At 36.5% G+C, this 17,546-nt stretch overlaps 1 protein-coding gene and 1 pseudogene across 6 annotated transcripts in view; one reads left to right on the top strand and one right to left on the bottom strand.

The window, feature by feature from the left end:
* CNOT6L (CCR4-NOT transcription complex subunit 6 like) overlaps positions 1–17,546 on the bottom strand; it is a 102,425-nt gene that overhangs the window by 38,334 nt on the left and 46,545 nt on the right. For all 5 annotated transcript variants that reach the window (XM_030915578.1, XM_030915575.1, XM_030915587.1 and 2 more), the window contains exon 5: positions 3,890–3,979. In XM_030915578.1, coding sequence (XP_030771438.1) covers positions 3,890–3,979 — 90 coding nt within the window. The remainder of the gene's footprint in view (positions 1–3,889; positions 3,980–17,546) is intronic.
* On the top strand, positions 11,882–13,498 carry LOC104679095 (annotated as a pseudogene). The gene has a single exon (XR_750271.2). The product of XR_750271.2 is annotated as a peptidyl-prolyl cis-trans isomerase FKBP1A pseudogene (transcript).

Genomic DNA, 17,546 nt, shown 5'->3' with positions numbered 1-17,546 from the left:
AAACTAATTCTGAAATGGAAAAAAGACATCACTATACAACCTACGGATATTAAGACATCATAAAATATTCTGAACAACTTTCCGCTCATACATTTGAAGATTTAGATAAAATGGGCTAATTTCCAGAAAACACAACTTTCAGAAACTCATAGAAAGAGAAATGGAAATCAGAATAGTACTACAGTTATTAAAGAAATTAAATCAGTAATTTAAAACTTCTTACCAGAAAAAAAAAAAAACCCAGAAAGAAAAAAAAAAATCAACCTTAAATTCTTCCAAACAACAGAAAATAAGGGAATACTTAAACAAATTTTCAAAGCCAGTATAATTTTAATATCACAAGTTGACAAGGACATTGAAGGAAAAGAAGTACTGACCAATCTTACGCATAAACACAGATGCAAAAAATCCTATATAGGCTGGGCATGCTGGCTCACACCTGTAATCCGAACACTTTGGGAAGCCAAGACGGATGGACTGGACTGCTTGAGGTCAGGAGTTTGACCAGCCTGGGCAATATGATGAAACCCTGTTTCTACTAAAAATATAAAAATCAGCTAGGCATGGTGGTGGTGTGCCTGTAATCCCAGCTACTCAGGACGCTGAGGCAGGAGAAGCGCTTGAATCTGGCAGGTGGAGGTTGCAGTGAGTTGAGATCGCGCCACTGCACTCCGCCTGGACGACAGAGCGTAACTCTGTCTCATAAAAATAAATAAATTAATAAATACTAAATAAAATATTAGCAAACTGAATCTAAGGTATAAAAGGATAATAATTTATCATAACCTTGTTGGCTTTATTCTAGGAATACCAAAGGTGGCATAACATACAAAAAAACCCATCAATATAATTACCATATTAAAGAATAAAAATAATCTACTCATCTTAATAAAGAAAAGCATATGATAAAATTCAAAATCTAGTCAAATTTTTTTTAAAAACCTTGCCTAGCAAATTAGGAATAGAAAAAAACTTCCTTCATCTGATGTTTATCTATATAAAAACTACAGTGAATATGATACTTCATCAAAAATTATGAAATTAGACAAGGATGCCCACTATCACCACTTTTAGCTAGCTAGCGCAATAAGTGAAGATTGGCAAGAAAATTAAAAGGATTAGAAATGGAGTAACACAACTCTCATTACTTGCAGATGACATAATTGTATACATTAAAATTAAAAATGCATTAGCATTAAAAACTATTTAGCAAAGTGGCTGAATATGTTCTTTAGCAAGGCATTTAGTAACTGTTTAGGAAGATGACCAAATACCAAAAAATATACAAAATTCAATTGTATTCCATTAATCAGTAACAACCATTAAGATAGTAAGACATATCTTTAAAATGACTATTTTTAAGAGAATTAAGAAGTTAATATTTAGAATAAATGTAATACAGTATGGGCAAGCCCACTACACAGAAACCTAAAACTCAATATTGAAATTATGAAAAGCATAACAAATAGAAGGATCCACTGTTGTAAACATATCAATTATTTCCAAAGCCATCTATATAGATTCAATATAATCCCAAATAAAATCTCTACATTTTGGAGAGGGGAGAGATTTAAAAACCTCATTCTAAAAATTTTAATTAAAATACAAGATAAAAGAACACAGAGGCCAGAACTAGCCAAAATTCTTCACAACAGGTCAAGGGGAAAGACTTACTCTACTGGATCACTCTACTGGATCTCAAGACTTTTTACAAAGCTGTCCATAATTAAACACTGTTACATTGCTATAAAGATGCATGGAAGAGAATAAAGAATCCAGAAACAGACCTACACATACCTTGACACCTGATTTATGATAAAGATGACATTAAAAAACAATAGTGAAAGGACAACCTAATCAATAGAAGGCTCAGAGTTAATATAAAATACATATGGAAAAGTCGTAAAAAATTCTAAACATTAGAAGTAAAAAAACAAACAATAAAACAGTTTCTAGATAATGTCATAGGAGAATATATTCATGATCCTGCGGTATGAAAAAATTCTTAAAAAGGATAAAAGCAGTACCGTAACAGAAAATATCAACAAATTGGACTGGAGTACATTAAAATTTTTCTGTTTGTCAAAAAACAAGAGAATGAAAAAGTTAATAATAGCATGGGAGTAGATACTTGCAACATATTACCAACAAAAGGCGTACATCTAAAACATACAAGAACTCCTTACAAATGACATACACAGAGCACACACATATGGCTGGATTGACTGGCTACATCTACAGAAAGAAGAGTTTTTTTTTTTTTTTTTTTTAAGACAGAGTCTCGCTCTGTCACCCAGGCTGGAGTGCAGTGGCACGATCTCGGCTCACTGCAACCTTCACCTCCCAGGTTCAAGCGATTCTCCTGCCTCAGCCTCCCAAGTGGCTGGGACTATGGGCACATAACCATGCCCGGCTGCTTTTTTGTATTTTTAGTAGAGATGGGGTTTCACCGTGTAAGGCAGAATGGTCTCGATCTCCTGACCTTGTGATCCGCCCACCTTGGCCTCCCAAAGTGCTGGGATTACAGATGTAAGCCACCACGCTCGGCCGAGATATTTAATTTTAAAGTAAGTTAGAAACAGCATACGTATGCTATATATACAGCTTAATTAAATTGCTACATATTCCTAATTATTTACTAAGAAGGCTTCTATAATAAATTTGCTCATTTCTACTGATCACCTTTTAATCTTTTTAGCCATAAACTTTTCAGATAATATTAATTTAGTTTTACCATATTATAAACCTTACTTTATGTGAAGGAGTGGGGAAGAAGGGTGTCTTATGATGAAGAGAATTTTAAAAGAATATAGCGAACATGTGATGGTGGCCACTATGCTGGAACTTACGATTTCTCTAGCTGTTTCAGAATTCTGTATTTTATAGAAAGACATCATGCTAAGAAAAATATTTGTATATAGTAGTATCTCCATACTTTTACCCGTATTTTCAGAGCTTAAGCAAAAACAAAAACAAAACAGTTTTAAATCAAATACCTAATAGTCTTCTTTGTTTTTAAATATATGTATTTTTTGAGACAGTCTCGCTCTGTCACCAAGGCTGGAGTGCAGTAGCATGATCTCAGCTCACTGCAGCCTCTGCTTCCCAGGTTCAAGAGATTCTCCTGTCTCAGCCTCTGGAGTAGCTTGAATTACAGGTACACACCACCATGCCTGGCTAATTTTTGTATTTTTAGTAGAGACGTTTCACCATGGTTTCACCATGTTGGCCAGGTTGGTCTCCAACTCCTGACCTCAGGTGATCCGCCTTCCTTGGCCACACAAAGTGCTGGGATTACAGGTGTGAGCCACCACGTCCAGCCTGGTCTTCTTAAAGAAGAAAATTTCCATTTGGAATACAACGACTTTAAATTGTATTTAAATAAACCTGGTGTTCTTAATTTAAAACCTGGTTGCAAAATTTCCACAAATGTGTGGTGAATCAAACCAGTCATTTCATTCATTAAAAATGTGTAAAATGTGTGGGTTCCAAGTAATTTGCATCAAATTCAAACAACTAATAACTGTGTATTTTTGTGATTAAGAGCAAGATAATCTTAGATTCACAGCTCTGGCACTGATTAGCTATGTATAAATAAATTACTTTAGTCTCTGAATCGCAAAATTTGCATCTCTAAACTGTGAGTTAAAGTTCCTATGTCCTAGGTTCTTAAACAAAATAATGCAACTAATCTAACATATTGCTTGGTAAATAGGAAACATTCAGTATATGAAAAGAAGAATGTTCCACTAACATAGGATACACAATGGAAGGAACTCCAAACCCACAAGCAATTATAAAAAAACAGTCAGATGCTCTTGAGCAACATATATTAGCTGGTTAATAATATCTGTAGAATTTATTTTACAGCTCTGTCACTAACAGTTACCTGCGAGATTGTCAAGCATGAAGTTCAGTAGCTTTCGGGTTCCATCTGGGTCCTGGTATAAGTTGAGAATATCCTGTGATAAAGGATTGCCTAAAGCAGAAGACAAAAATAAAACCTGTAAAACATAACTGCAAGGCAAGACAGAAATGTATACTACAAAATAAAATACTAATTTCTTAAGTTGAATTCTACTGTATTTAATCTATTACATACATTTTAGAAATATATGTGTAAATAAATATTCTCTTTAAAACAGTCATAAAGAAAAACTTCAAAATCTTTAAACTCTAAAATTTGGGCTTGTCCAAAACATACATACACATATACATAAAAGCATATATATTAATCTTAGTTCTGAAGTAATATCCCAACCTGGCACCTTGAAGTAATCCTATAGGTTCTACGTTAATCTTCAAAAACCTGCATTTATCTTTTAAGACCACAGACAAACTCAAAGACAGCCCTATAGAAGAAAGAATGAGTGATATCTTAAAGAAGAACGGGTCTTCTTAGAATATTTATATCACGTATAGGAAAAAGAAATATATTTCAAGAAGAAAATGTGTTACCAAGATATGTTAGTGACATGTGACAAGAAACCAATTTTGTTATAATAGTAATTAGGAACGTGTGAGTACCAAGAGTACAGATTTATCATATATCAAAGAACACACTATTGGTAACAGACTATAGTCCCTTAAGAAATAAAGGAGGTATTCATTAAGACAAGCAAGAAACAACAGTCTAGCATTCACATTTGAAAAAATAAAAACCACAGAACTTCCAAAATTGAAGGTTCTGTTAAATAACAAATCAACCAAATCTTCAATGCAACACATACCCACCAGCACAGCTACAAATTTTTTTGAGACAGTCTCACTCTGTTGCCCAGGCTGGAGTGCACTGGCACAATCTGGGCTTACTGCAACCTCCAGCTTCCAGGTTCAAGGGATTCTCAAGCCTCAGCCTCCCAGGCAGCTGGGGACTACAAGCGCCCACCATCACGTCCACTAATTTTTGTATTTTTAGTAGAGACAGGGTTTCATCATGTTGGCCAGGCTGCTCTTGAATTCCTGGCCTCAACTGATCCGCCCGCCTTGGCCTCCCAAAGAGCTGGGATTACAGGTATGAGCCACTGTGTCTGGCCTAAACAACTTTTTAAATGACCAACCAAATGTTACAAAGAATGCAGAATACCTTGAATTCTTCTACTTCAAGTCAATTACTGGTAAACGGTATGAATACTTTGGAAGTCTGGTTGGTAGTTCCTAATTGACTTGCAAGTGGGAAAAGGGAACTTCCTAGGGTGATGGAAATACTCCACATCTTGATTTAGGTGCTGGCTATTAAGGTGTATACCTTTGTCAAAATTAGTGAAGCTGGATTTTAAATATGTGGATATTTTACTGAATGTAATTATAACTCCAAGTACTCTTGATGAATGAGTTAGGCAGTAGATTAGACACAGCTGAAAAGAAAATCAGTCATTAAGAAAAACAGATTCAAAGAACATTATCCAAAATGTATCACTAAGAGTCACAAAGATAGAAAACATAAGACAGTAAAAGATATGGAAGTTAGAATAAGATATGAAATTGGAGTTCTAGAAAGAAGAACAAGACTTAAGTTCTGATCCAACATATAAAGATTTTAAAAGCTGTCACTCCTGTCCTCACAATTGAGGTTACAGGACAAACTGCTGTCCCAAACACAACAAAGCAAATACAGAGAATCACAAATTACTGGCAGCAGAAGTCCACAGCTAGAACTAGAACACTTTAAACTGTAACTGACAAAATGCTGGAGGCTCCAAGTAGATGTAACTGACAAATTGCTGGAGGCTCCATGTAGATTAGCTTGAGAGTTAAAAACTCCAGCCTAGTCTTAGGGCATTCCCACACTTTCCTAAATTTTACTTCCAGAAGTCTTACCAGGCTCTCACTATAAAGACTGGAGAAAAATCTCCTCATTCTTCCAAAAGGGGACAGGAGAAAGTAATGTTCTCCTTAATAAGTACTACATTCAAAGGAAACTATTTTACCAGAATCTAAGTTTTCCCAAAGCTTAACAGACCAAGAGTAAGACAAATGCCCTCTCTAGCCTTTGACCTCAAGTAAGAAAATAGTCAACTCTGGCTCACTAAGGCAGACCCAATTACAGGACTATATGGCACTTTCTCTCCCTCCACACCTTACCACTGCATCAACACCTGCAGCAAACAATAAACAGTTAACTTCTAGCCAGAAAGAGAGATTACAGAGAGAAGTGAGAAAAGGCAGTATCTGAAGAGGAAAGGCTGCAAATTTTCAAAAACCAGTTTTTAAATAAATGAACTGATATAAGATGCACAATATATACACAGAAGTTTATGAAAGGATTTCATTTAAAAATAGATTATCGTGCAAACTAGAAAATGACAAACAGAAGACTTTAAAACGAGATGGGCTGTGGCTGGGCGCAGTGGCGCACGCCTGTAATCCCAGCACTTTGGGAGGCTGAGGCGGGCGGATCATGAGGTCAGGAGATCGAAACCATTCTGGCTAACACGGTGAAACCCCATCTCTACTAAAAACACAAAAAATTAGCCGGGCATGGTGGCAGGCGCCTGTAGTCCCAGCTACTTAGGAGGCTGAGGCAGGAGAATGGTGTGAACCCAGGAGGCAGAGCTTGCAGTAAGCCGAGATTGCGTCACTGCACTCCAGCCTGGGCGACAGAGCAAGACTCCACCTCAAAAAAAGAAAACAAAAAACAAAAACAATGAGATTTGTTGAAAGAACCAATCATATCACAAGAATAAACAGGAGAATGACAAGTGTCAACAGCGATTACAGGAGCTAGAATACAATAAAATAATATCTCCAAAGAGTTACACGAATTGTAATTGAGACTTCAAACACTCCTATGGTTACTGACAGAAAAAAGCACACAAAAAAATTAGTAAGGATGAAGAACAGAACACGATCAACCAACTTGGCCTATTATTTACATAATACTCCACTCACAAACTGAAAATAAGCATTCTTTCCAAATGCACATGAACATTCACCAAGTGAGATCATATTCTGGGCCAGAAAACAAACTGTAACAGATTAAAAAGAAAATAAAATCATACAAAACATACAATCATGGTCGAACAAAATAAAAGTAGTTACCAACAGACAAATACTCAGAAAGCTCCTAAATATTCTGAAATTAAACATCACACTTCTAAATAATCCATGAGCCAAAAAGGATGTCACAAGGAGATTTTTTTAATGTTTTACTTGGTCTGGGCATGGTGGTTCACACCTGTAATCCCAGTGCTTTGGGAGGCCAAAGTGGGAGAACTCCATGAGACCAAGAGTTCAAGACCAGCCTAGGCAACATGGTGAGACCTCATCTCTACAAACAAAAAAATTTATTTAATTGGGCATAGTGGTGTGCACCTATAGTCTCAGCTACTCACGAGGCTTAACAGGATTGCTTGGGTGCAGGAGTTAGAGGCTACAGTGAGCTATGATAAGACCACTGCACTCTAGCCTGGGTGACAGACTGAGACCCAGTCTCAAAAAATAAAAGTATAATTAAATGTTTTGAGTTAAAATGAAAACATGACATTATCAACATTTGTAGGATACGGAAAAATCATTTTTTAGAGGGAAACTTACAGCTTGAAATGCTGATATTAGAAACAAAAGGTTCTAAATTCAATGGTAAGAACAAATGAAACCCAAAGCAAGCAGAAGAAACTAAGAGCAGAAATCAATAAAAATTTTTTAAAAAATTGCCAAATTCAAAAGGTGGCACACTCTAAAAAAGAGGCAATAAAATTGATAAAATTCTCTTTGACAGAATGAAAAGACACAAATTATAAATATTAACAATGAAGGGACAGCCATAAAGACAGTAAAACGAAAGGAAAATTTTTTTTTTTTTAATGAGATGTTGTCTCGCTCTGTCTCCCAGACTGGAGTGCAGTGGCGCAATCTAGGCTCACTGCAAGCTCTGCCTCCTGAGTTCATGCCATCCTCCTGCCTCAGTCTCCTGAGTGGCTGGGACTACAGGTGCCCACCACCACGCCTGGCTAACTTTTTCTTTTATTTTTATATTTTTAGTAGAGACAGGGTTTCATCGTGTTAGCCAGGATGGTCTCAATCTCCTGACCTTGTGATCCACCCACCTTGGCCTTCCAAAGTGCTGGGATTATAGGCATGAGCCACTACACCCAGCCAGAAGGAAATATTATTTATCCTGAAAGGATATCTACCAGAAACCTACAGTTAATATTAATGGTGAAAGATAATGCATTCCCCCTAAAATCAAGAACAAGGTAAGGATATGCACTATTGTCAATTCTAGTCAATATAGTACTAGAGGTCCTAGCCAATGTGATAAAGCAAGAAAAATGAAATTAAAAATATGTATCAGAAAGGAAGAAATGAAACTCTGTGTTCACAGATCAAGAGTTGGTAAAAAGCTCCAAGAAAAAGTAAATTTACAAACTTCACAAGAGACAAGGCCAATACAACTAAAAATCATTTGTATTTAATTCTATACAATGAATAACTGAAAATTTAAAAAGCAGTACCATTTGCAATAGCATAAAAAATCAAGTAAGTAGATATAAATCTAGCAAAATATTTACAAGATCTATACCCTGAAAACTGCAAAACTTTATAAGAATATAAAGCAAAGATCTGTGTAAATGAAGAGCTATACTGGAGTGAAAGACTCAATATTAAGTCTCAAGATTAAGCTATTGATTATCCGCAAACTGATCTGTATATTCAACATAATCCCCTGACAAATTCCAGCATGATATTTTGTACAAATCATAAGTTCATTCTAAAATGTATATGAAAATGCAAAGCATCTGCAAATGTCAATGCAACTTTGAAAACTATGAACAAAGTTTGGAAACTCATAATCCCTGTATCATAGCTGATCATAGAGCTACAATTAAACATTTTGGTATTAGCATAGAACAATGGGACAGAATAGTGTGTTTAGCAGTAGATCCACACATATTTGGACAACTTAATTTTGACAAAGTTGCAAGGAAAATTCCCTGTAGAAAGTTTAATCTTTTCAACAAATAATACTATAATAACTAGATATGTATATGCAAAAGAATAAACTTTGTGCCACACATAGAAATTAAAACAAACCATCAACCTAAAGGTAAAATCCAAAACTGAAAAATTTCAAAAAAGCACATTTTCCTTCATTTCTACTGTTAAGCAATATTCCATTATATGGATGTGCCACAGGTTTTATACACACAACATGAATGAACCTCAAACACATTATGCTAAACCAAAGAATCCAGACTTAAAAGGCGACATACTGTATGTTCCAATATATGACATTCTGGAAAAGTAGTTGTCAAGGGCTGAGAGAAGAAGGCATTGACTTCAGTAGGCATAAATGAATTTTGGAGAGTGATGGAACTGTTCTTGACTGTGGTGCTGGTTATACAACTACATGTCTGTCAACATTCACTGAACTATACACCAATTCTTACCAAAGAGGTAAGAATTTCACTATATATAAATAGCAGGTCAATTTTTAAAGTTACTTTAAAATTAATCTTTTAAAAAATATATTCAAGGCACTATCTCAAGAATAAACACAAGGAGTCTAGAAACAGAATAGAGCAATTTCAAACAAAGAGAAAGTAAACAGAAGGAAAAATATGGAAAAAAAACCCTACTTTTAGAAGGGCGAGGAAGCAGAAAAAAATTACACACAGTGAAATCAAAAGGTAGGACAGCAATAACAAAAATATCAATAATTTTATGTAAGGCAACTGGTCTGAACCCATATTAAAAACAAAGAGTAGAATGGATTAAAAACAAAGTCCAGCTATATACTACTACTTATAAGAGCTATACCTAAAAGTAAGCACACAAAAGGTTGAAAGTAAATGGATAAGATATACTAGACAAACATTTACCAAAAGAAAATTGGCATAGCTATATTAGAAATACAGACTATAAGACAAAATCCTAATAAGGAAGAAGCTCAGTACCTAGTATTGGGTTCAATTAACCAAAAGACATTATCACCATAAGATTATAATAATATTAAGTCGGTACTACCTAATAAAATAAACCCAAGATATGTAAAGCAAAAACTGACTGAAGTACATAATAAACAATTTCATTTTAATGGAGATTTTAACAAAAATACTGAAAAAGCCAAAAGTCAAAAATTTCTAAAGACATAGGAAATCTGAGAAATACAACTTACAAATTGAACTAATGGACAAATAAATAAATCCTGTGCCCAAGACGATTAGAGTAGAGAATCCTCTACTCTAGAAAAAGTAGAGAAAAAAAATTCTTTTCAGATACAGGTTAAGCATTTACAAAAACCAATCATACACTATGCCATAGGGCAAGAATCAACAAATGTCACAGAACTGGTTCATTAGCCTATAATGCAATTAAGTTTTAAAGCTAACAATAAAAATAACTAAATTTAAAATCAGATGCATGGAAATTTTAAATAATATTTTAAATAACCGACAAGTCAAGAAAGATATGATAACCCATATTAAAAATACTTAGACCAAAACAGTAATGTAATACTTCATATCAAAACAGCGTATGCAACAAAAAAGTAGCCAAACAAGCAAAGCTGTAGCCTTAAATGCTTATATTCGAAAGTATAATCCAGTATAGGTACACATTTATCTCAACTTCCAGAACCAAACAATGCATAGTTGCCACCAACATATACTGAAGCATTCCCTTTAAAACTGGAAACAACAGAAGTACGTCCAGTATTAATGCTTCTACTCAACATCATATGAATTATCCTACAGTCAGTGCATTAAAATAAGAAAAAAGAAATTAAATATGTAAGAATTGGAAAAGAAAAAAACAACAACAAAGCATTATTTCAGATGAAATGATTACTGAATGTAAAACTCCAAAAAATTTGCAGGTAAGTTTTTAGAAGAATGAGATTTTAGCCAAGAAGGCTTACTATAAGATTAATTTTAAAACAAATAAAAAACCAATTGTATTTCTATGTCCAACAGCAAATAGGAAATGGGCAAGAAAAGAAAAAAAGAGAAAGAAAAACCTTAAAAAATAAAACAGTTGGCCAGGTACCGTGGCTCATACCTGTAATCCCAGCACTTTGGGAGGCAAAGGAGGGTGGATCACTTGACGTCAGGAATTTGAGACCAGTCTGGCCAACATGGTGAAACCCTGTCTCTACTAAAAACACAAAAATTACCTGGGTGTAGTGGCAAGAGCCTATAATCCCAGCTACTCAGGAAGCTGAGGCGGGAGATTCGTTTGAACCCGGGAGGCAGTGGTTGCAGTGAGCCAAGATTACGCCACTGCACTCCAGCCTGGGTAACAGAGTGAAACTCCGTCGCAAAAAAAAAAAAAAAAAAAGTAAAAAAGACAGTTGTGGTTTACAATAAAAACAAAAAAAGTATAAAGTACCTAGAAATAAGTTTAACAGATGTACTTGATTGGTATAGAAAGCTGTAAAATTTTACTAGAAGATATTAAATAAATGGACAAAGAGCCCAAATTCATGAATAGGATGATTCAATATAATTAAGATGTCAATTCTTCCTAAATTGATCCAGTCAGTCAATGCAATTCCAGAGTTCAGAGTTTTTCATGACATTTAACAAGCTGTTTCTTATGTATGAGGAAGAGCCATGGTGCCCAAATTGTCAAGACACTGCTAAAGAAAAATGTGAGGGGACTTTCAAAACCAAATACCAAGTTTTAATATAAGGCCATAATAAGACAATATGCTAATTGGTATAAGGTTAGACAAACTGATTACTGGAAAGGAATAGAAATTCCCAAAATAGACCTAGACATAGTTAATATATAAGAGAAGTGACTTTACTGGTCAATGAGAAAAGGAAAAACTATTCACTAATGATGTTGAGACAACTGGTTACTCAAAGGGAAAAAAACAAAATTAAATTCCTCCCTAAATTAGACCCCTCAATACTATATTTAAAAATCAGTGAGGGGGCGTGCGCGTGCGCAGGCGACGAGCCGAGGGACTAGGCAGAGCTGTGGAACCGCTGCCAGGTCGCTGTCGGTCCACGCCGCCCGTCGCGCTGCCCGCCCGCTGAGCGTCCGCCGCCGCCATGGGAGTGCAGGTGGAAACCATCTCCCCAGGAGACGGGCGCACCTTCCCGAAGCGCGGCCAGACCTGCGTGGTGCACTACACCGGGATGCTTGAAGATGGAAAGAAATTTGATTCCTCCCGGGACAGAAACAAGCCCTTTAAGTTTATGCTAGGCAAGGAGGAGGTGATCCGAGGCTGGGAAAAAGGGGTTGCCCAGGTGAGTGTGGGTCAGAGAGCCAAACTGACTATATCTCCAGATTATGCCTATGGTGCCACTGGGCACCCAGGCATCATCCCACCACATGCCACTCTCGTCTTCGATGTGGAGCTTCTAAAACTGGAATGACAGGAATGGCCTCCTCCGTTAGCTCCCTGTTCTTGGATCTGCCATGGAGGGATCTGGTGCCTCCAGACGTGTGCACATGAATCCATGTGGAGCTTTTCCTGGTGTTCCACTCCACTCTGTATAGACATCTGCCCTGACTGAATGTGTTCTGTCACTCAGCTTTGCTTCTGACACCTCCGTTTCCTCTTCCCCTTTCTCCTCGTATGTGTGTTTACCTAAACTATATGCCATAAACCTCAAGTTATTCATTTTATTTTGTTTTCATTTTGGGGTGAAGATTCAGTTTCAGTCTTTTGGATATAGGTTTCCAGTTAAGTACATGGTCAAGTATTAACAGCACAAGTGATAGGTTAACGTTAGAATAGGAATTGGTGTTGGGTGGGGGTTGCAAGAATATTTTATTTTAATTTTTTGGATGAAATTTTTATCTATTATATATTAAACATTCTTGCTGCTGCCCTGCAAAGCCATAGCAGATTTGAGGCGCTGTTGAGGACTGAATTATTCTCCAAGTTGAGAGATGTCCTTGGGTTAAATTAAAAGCCCTACCTAAAACTGAGGTGGGAATGGGCAGAGCCTTTGCCTCCACCATTCCCTCCCCATCCTCCCCTTAAACCCTCTGCCTTTGAAAGCAGATCATGTTCACTGCGATGCTGGACACTACAGGTATCTGTCCCTGGGCCAGCAGGGACCTCTGAAGCCTTCTTTGTGGCCTGGCTTATTTTTTTTGTTTTTATTTTTTTTCATCCTGTGGTTTTTCTAATGGACTTTCAGGAATTTTGTAATCTCATAACTTTCCAAGCTCCACCACTTCCTAAATCTTAAGAACTTTAATTGACAGTTTCAATTGAAGGTGCTGTTTGTAGACTTAACACCCAGTGAAAGCCCAGCCATCATGACAAATCTTTGAATGTTCTCTTAAGAAAATGATGCTGGTCATCGCAGCTTCAGCATCTCCTGTTTTTTGATGCTTGGCTCCCTCTGCTGATCTCAGAGTTTCCTGGCTTTTCCTCCCTCAGCCCCTTCTCACCCCTTTGCTGTCCTGTGTAGTGATTTGGTGAGAGAAATCGTTGCTGCCCCCTCCCCCCAGCACCATATATGAGTCTCAAGTTTTATTATTGCAATAAAAGTGTTTTATGCCGGCTTTTCTCAAAAAAAAAAAAAAAAAATCAATTACAAGAGCCATGCACAGTGGCTCACATCTGTAATTTCAATACTTTGGGAGGCTGAGGCAGGTAGATCACCTAAGGTCAGGAGTTCAAGACCAGCCTGACCAAGATGGTGAAACCCTGTCTCTACTAAAAATACAAAAACTAGCTGGGTGTGGTGGCGAGAGCCTGTAATCCCAGCTACTCGAGAGGCTGAGGCAGGAGAATTGCTTGAACCCAGGAGGCAGAGGTTGTAGTGAGCAGAGATTGCACCATTGTACTCCAGCCCGGGCAACAGAGCAAGACTTTGTCCCCCACAAAAAAAAAAAAAATCAATTACAAATGAATTAAAGAATTAACTGCAAAGAGCAAAACCTCAAAACTTTTACAAGAGAATATATTTCTGATTTGGGAAGGGCAAGATTTCTGTTATTAACAAGACACAAATGAACTAAATACAAGAGAAAAGATTTTAAAACTCAACTACATTAAAAATATCAAATCTGGCCGGGCATGGTGGCTCACACCTGTAATCCCAGCACTTTGGGAGGCTGAGGTGGGAGGATCACCTGAGGTCAGGAGTTCGAGACTAGCCTGGCCAGTATGGTGAAACCCCGTCTCTACTAAAAATACAAAAATTAGCCAGGCATAGTGATGCACGCCTGTAAATCCCAGCTACTTGGGAAGCTGAGGTAGAAGAAATGCTTGAACCCGGGGGGTAGAGGTTGCAGTGGCCGAGATTGTGCCACTGCACTCCAGCCTGGGTAACAGAGCGAGACTCTGTCTAATATATATATATATATATATATTCATTAAAAAGATACAAGAAAACAAAAGCAAAAGCCACGGAGTGGGAGAACACACTTATAATGCAAAACAGAAAAAAGAACTCCCCCAATTCAGTAAGAAACCACCGAATAGAAAATAGGCAAAAACATCAATAGTAATTTCAAAGAAATATAATGGCCAACAGACACATGAAAAAATGCAAAATCTTATCAGCAATTAGGAAAATGTCAATTAAGAGAACAGTTAGAAACTATTTCATACTCAATAACTGGCAAAACTTTAAAATCTGACAATATCAAATGTTGGAGAAAAGACTGAAAATGAAAACTGTATAATTTTAAGTAGTATCTTTTAGTACAACTACTTTGCAAAACATTATGGCACTGCCTAAAAAACCTAAGGATGTACAGACCTCTACATCCCAATTCCACTCCTATGAAGTATATCAGAAGACATGTATGAGAATGTTCATGGCTGTACTACTTATAGTAGCCAAAAACAAAAATGGAAGCAACCTAAATATCTACAGCAGAATGAATGAATTATAGCATATTCATGTATCAGAATACAATACAGCAGTAAAACAATCAATTGTCATTAGATGTATGCATCAACATGGCTGAATCATAAAAACATAATGCTGAATAAAAACCAAGTCATAGGCCGGGTATGGTGGCTCACGCCTGTGATCCTAGCACTTTGGGAGGCCAAGATGGATCATGAGGTCAGGAGATTGAGACCATCCTGGTTAACATGGTGAAACCCCGTCTCTACTAAAAATACAAAAAAATTAGCCGGGCGTGGTGGCAGGTGCCTGTTGTCTCAGCTACTCGGGAGGCTGAGGCAGGAGAATGGTGTGAATCCAGGAGGTGGAGCTTGCAGTGAGCCAAGGTCACACCACTGCACTCCAGCCTGGGCAACACAGTGAGACTCCATCTCAAAAAAAAAGCAAAACAAAAAACAAAACAAGTCATGGAAAATTACATTCAGTAGGATTCCATTCATAAAAAGGTTAAAACACCTTTAACAGATGCATACATAACCCCAATACCTAAATTCAGGATAGCAGTAACATCTGGGAGAAAGACGTAATCGTGAAAGAAAATGCAGGAAACATAAAAGGTATACGGTATCTATAATGACAAGGTATGATTGTGGCTATTTCCCCATAATCTCACCAATAGGGCTATTTTGTCAAATTTTTTGAATCCTTCCAATCTGATAGGTGAAAAATAGTAATTGAATATAATTTCAATCTGTACTATTATTATGCATAAGGCTGATCAGGTCCAATTTTAGACCTCTTTGTATATCATCTGGTATGAACTATTAATATGTTCCCTACTAGACTGTTCTTTTTCTTATTGATTTTCAGAAGCTCACATACAACACAAAAATAAGTATTTTGTCTCCTATATAAATGACAATTATATTTTCCCAGTGCATTTTTTAAAAAAAGGTATTTAAAATATTGGCTAATAGGAGAACAGCTATTCATTTAATTATTTTCTTTAAAATGTATGTTAATTACTCTTTTATATTATACTTCAAGAATAAAACAAATTTACAAAGTAAGTCTTCCACTGACATGGTCCATAAACGGACCAAATAATTCTTGGAAGAAAGCTAGAAATTTTCAAAATTAGTGAGGTCCTACATATTTTTATGACCTGGGACATCAATTTTTATTGCTCAAGGATAACTTGTTGGCCCACATGTCTGATAAAGTATTGCCTTACACCTTAGGACATGAATTCTAAATTCTTTTACAATAACTGTATGAGAGTTGCTTTTACTTATGCCTTTTCTTCATAAAATTAATACATTTTTATTTTTCTAAGTGACTTCACAGAACACTTCCAACTTACTAGATTGGCCATGTCTGTGTCTATGGTTTTAAAATTGGCCTTCTTATCCTAATTCCTCAAATAACCTACTCTCCACACTCTCCTCAAATCTCAAAATAAAATTTCTAAAAATTAGCTTGTTGAGCCAGCATGACCCAAATCATTACTAAAATTTCAGTATCTGAGTTTCAAAGGAAGAAAAGGAAATAGAGAAAAAAAAATCTCCCAGTTTCAAGACAAAATGTCTCGGAAGCAGTTCAATCTCATTGTTTCTTTTAACTATATCACAGTGCTATTTCAAATGTTCCATTCCATTTTTTTTTTTTGACATAAAGTGCCATAATATGGTTAGTAAGACTGACTTTGAAATTATTTCAAATTTTACCTTCCTAAGAATATAAAACTACCATTCTTTAGCAACACTGTATCCCTTAAATTGCTTCAAAAGCCACTCCTGCTACTACCATCTTAAACTTTTTAAAAGGAAGAGATCTGGTTTCCTGGATCACCTTGGAAAGTGGCACTGACAAAAAACTAAATAGACTCTCGTTTAGAAAAGGGCTACGTATAGGTACTTACCATATAACAAATTGAAATTTAATAAAAAAGAATTTATCCACAGGCATAAACAAAGCTAAGTTACAGTTGGTGAAGCAGAGCTGGTGTCTGACTTGACAGATTTCAAAGAATGTAAATCAGTAGACAAAAGGCCACTAGAATGGAAGGCCAGTCAAAGACAATTGTTTGGAAAACTATCATTTTAACTAGAAAAACTGAATGAAGGACTAAGAAGATAATATTCAAAATTACTCATCCAGTTGATACTTAGTACAAATTTTCTGGAAACATGCTTGTACTTGAGATAATATGAAACAGAGTTATGAAAGAGTAAGAAATACTAACAGTTGCTTTTTCAGGAATGTTTCTAATACAAAGGGTAAGTCCACTGGATTCAACAGTAAATTATTCGCCTGGCGTGGTGGCTCACGCCTGTAATCCCAGCACTTTGGGAGACCGAGGTAGGCGGACCACCTAAGGTCAAGAGTTGGAGATCAGCCTGACAAACATGGAGAAAGCCCCGTCTCCACTAAAAACACAAAAAATTAGCCGGGCATGGTGGTGCATGCCTGTAATCTCAGTTACTTGGGAGGCTGGGGCAGGAGAATCATTTGAATGTGGGAGACAGAGGTTGCGGGGAGGTGGAGGTTGCGGCGAGCCGAGATCGTGCCATTGCACTCCAGCCTGGGCAACAAAAGTGAAACTCCATCTCAAAAAAAAAAAAAGTAAATTATTCATTTGTCATTGATATGCTTTCTATCAATATCAGGAAGAAGAAAATAGCTGCTAGTGAGGAACAGACTTGTCCCCTACTCCAACTGTAGCTGAATGGCTATCTCAACTATGTAAGAATGAGATTGAGCATAAAGAAAATG

The sequence above is a fragment of the Rhinopithecus roxellana genome, chromosome 2 (genome assembly GCF_007565055.1).
Source record: "Rhinopithecus roxellana isolate Shanxi Qingling chromosome 2, ASM756505v1, whole genome shotgun sequence".
Taxonomy (NCBI): Eukaryota; Metazoa; Chordata; class Mammalia; order Primates; family Cercopithecidae; genus Rhinopithecus; species Rhinopithecus roxellana.
Note: the sequence above shows the minus strand (reverse complement) of the source record. Positions and strands in the feature narration are given on the sequence as shown.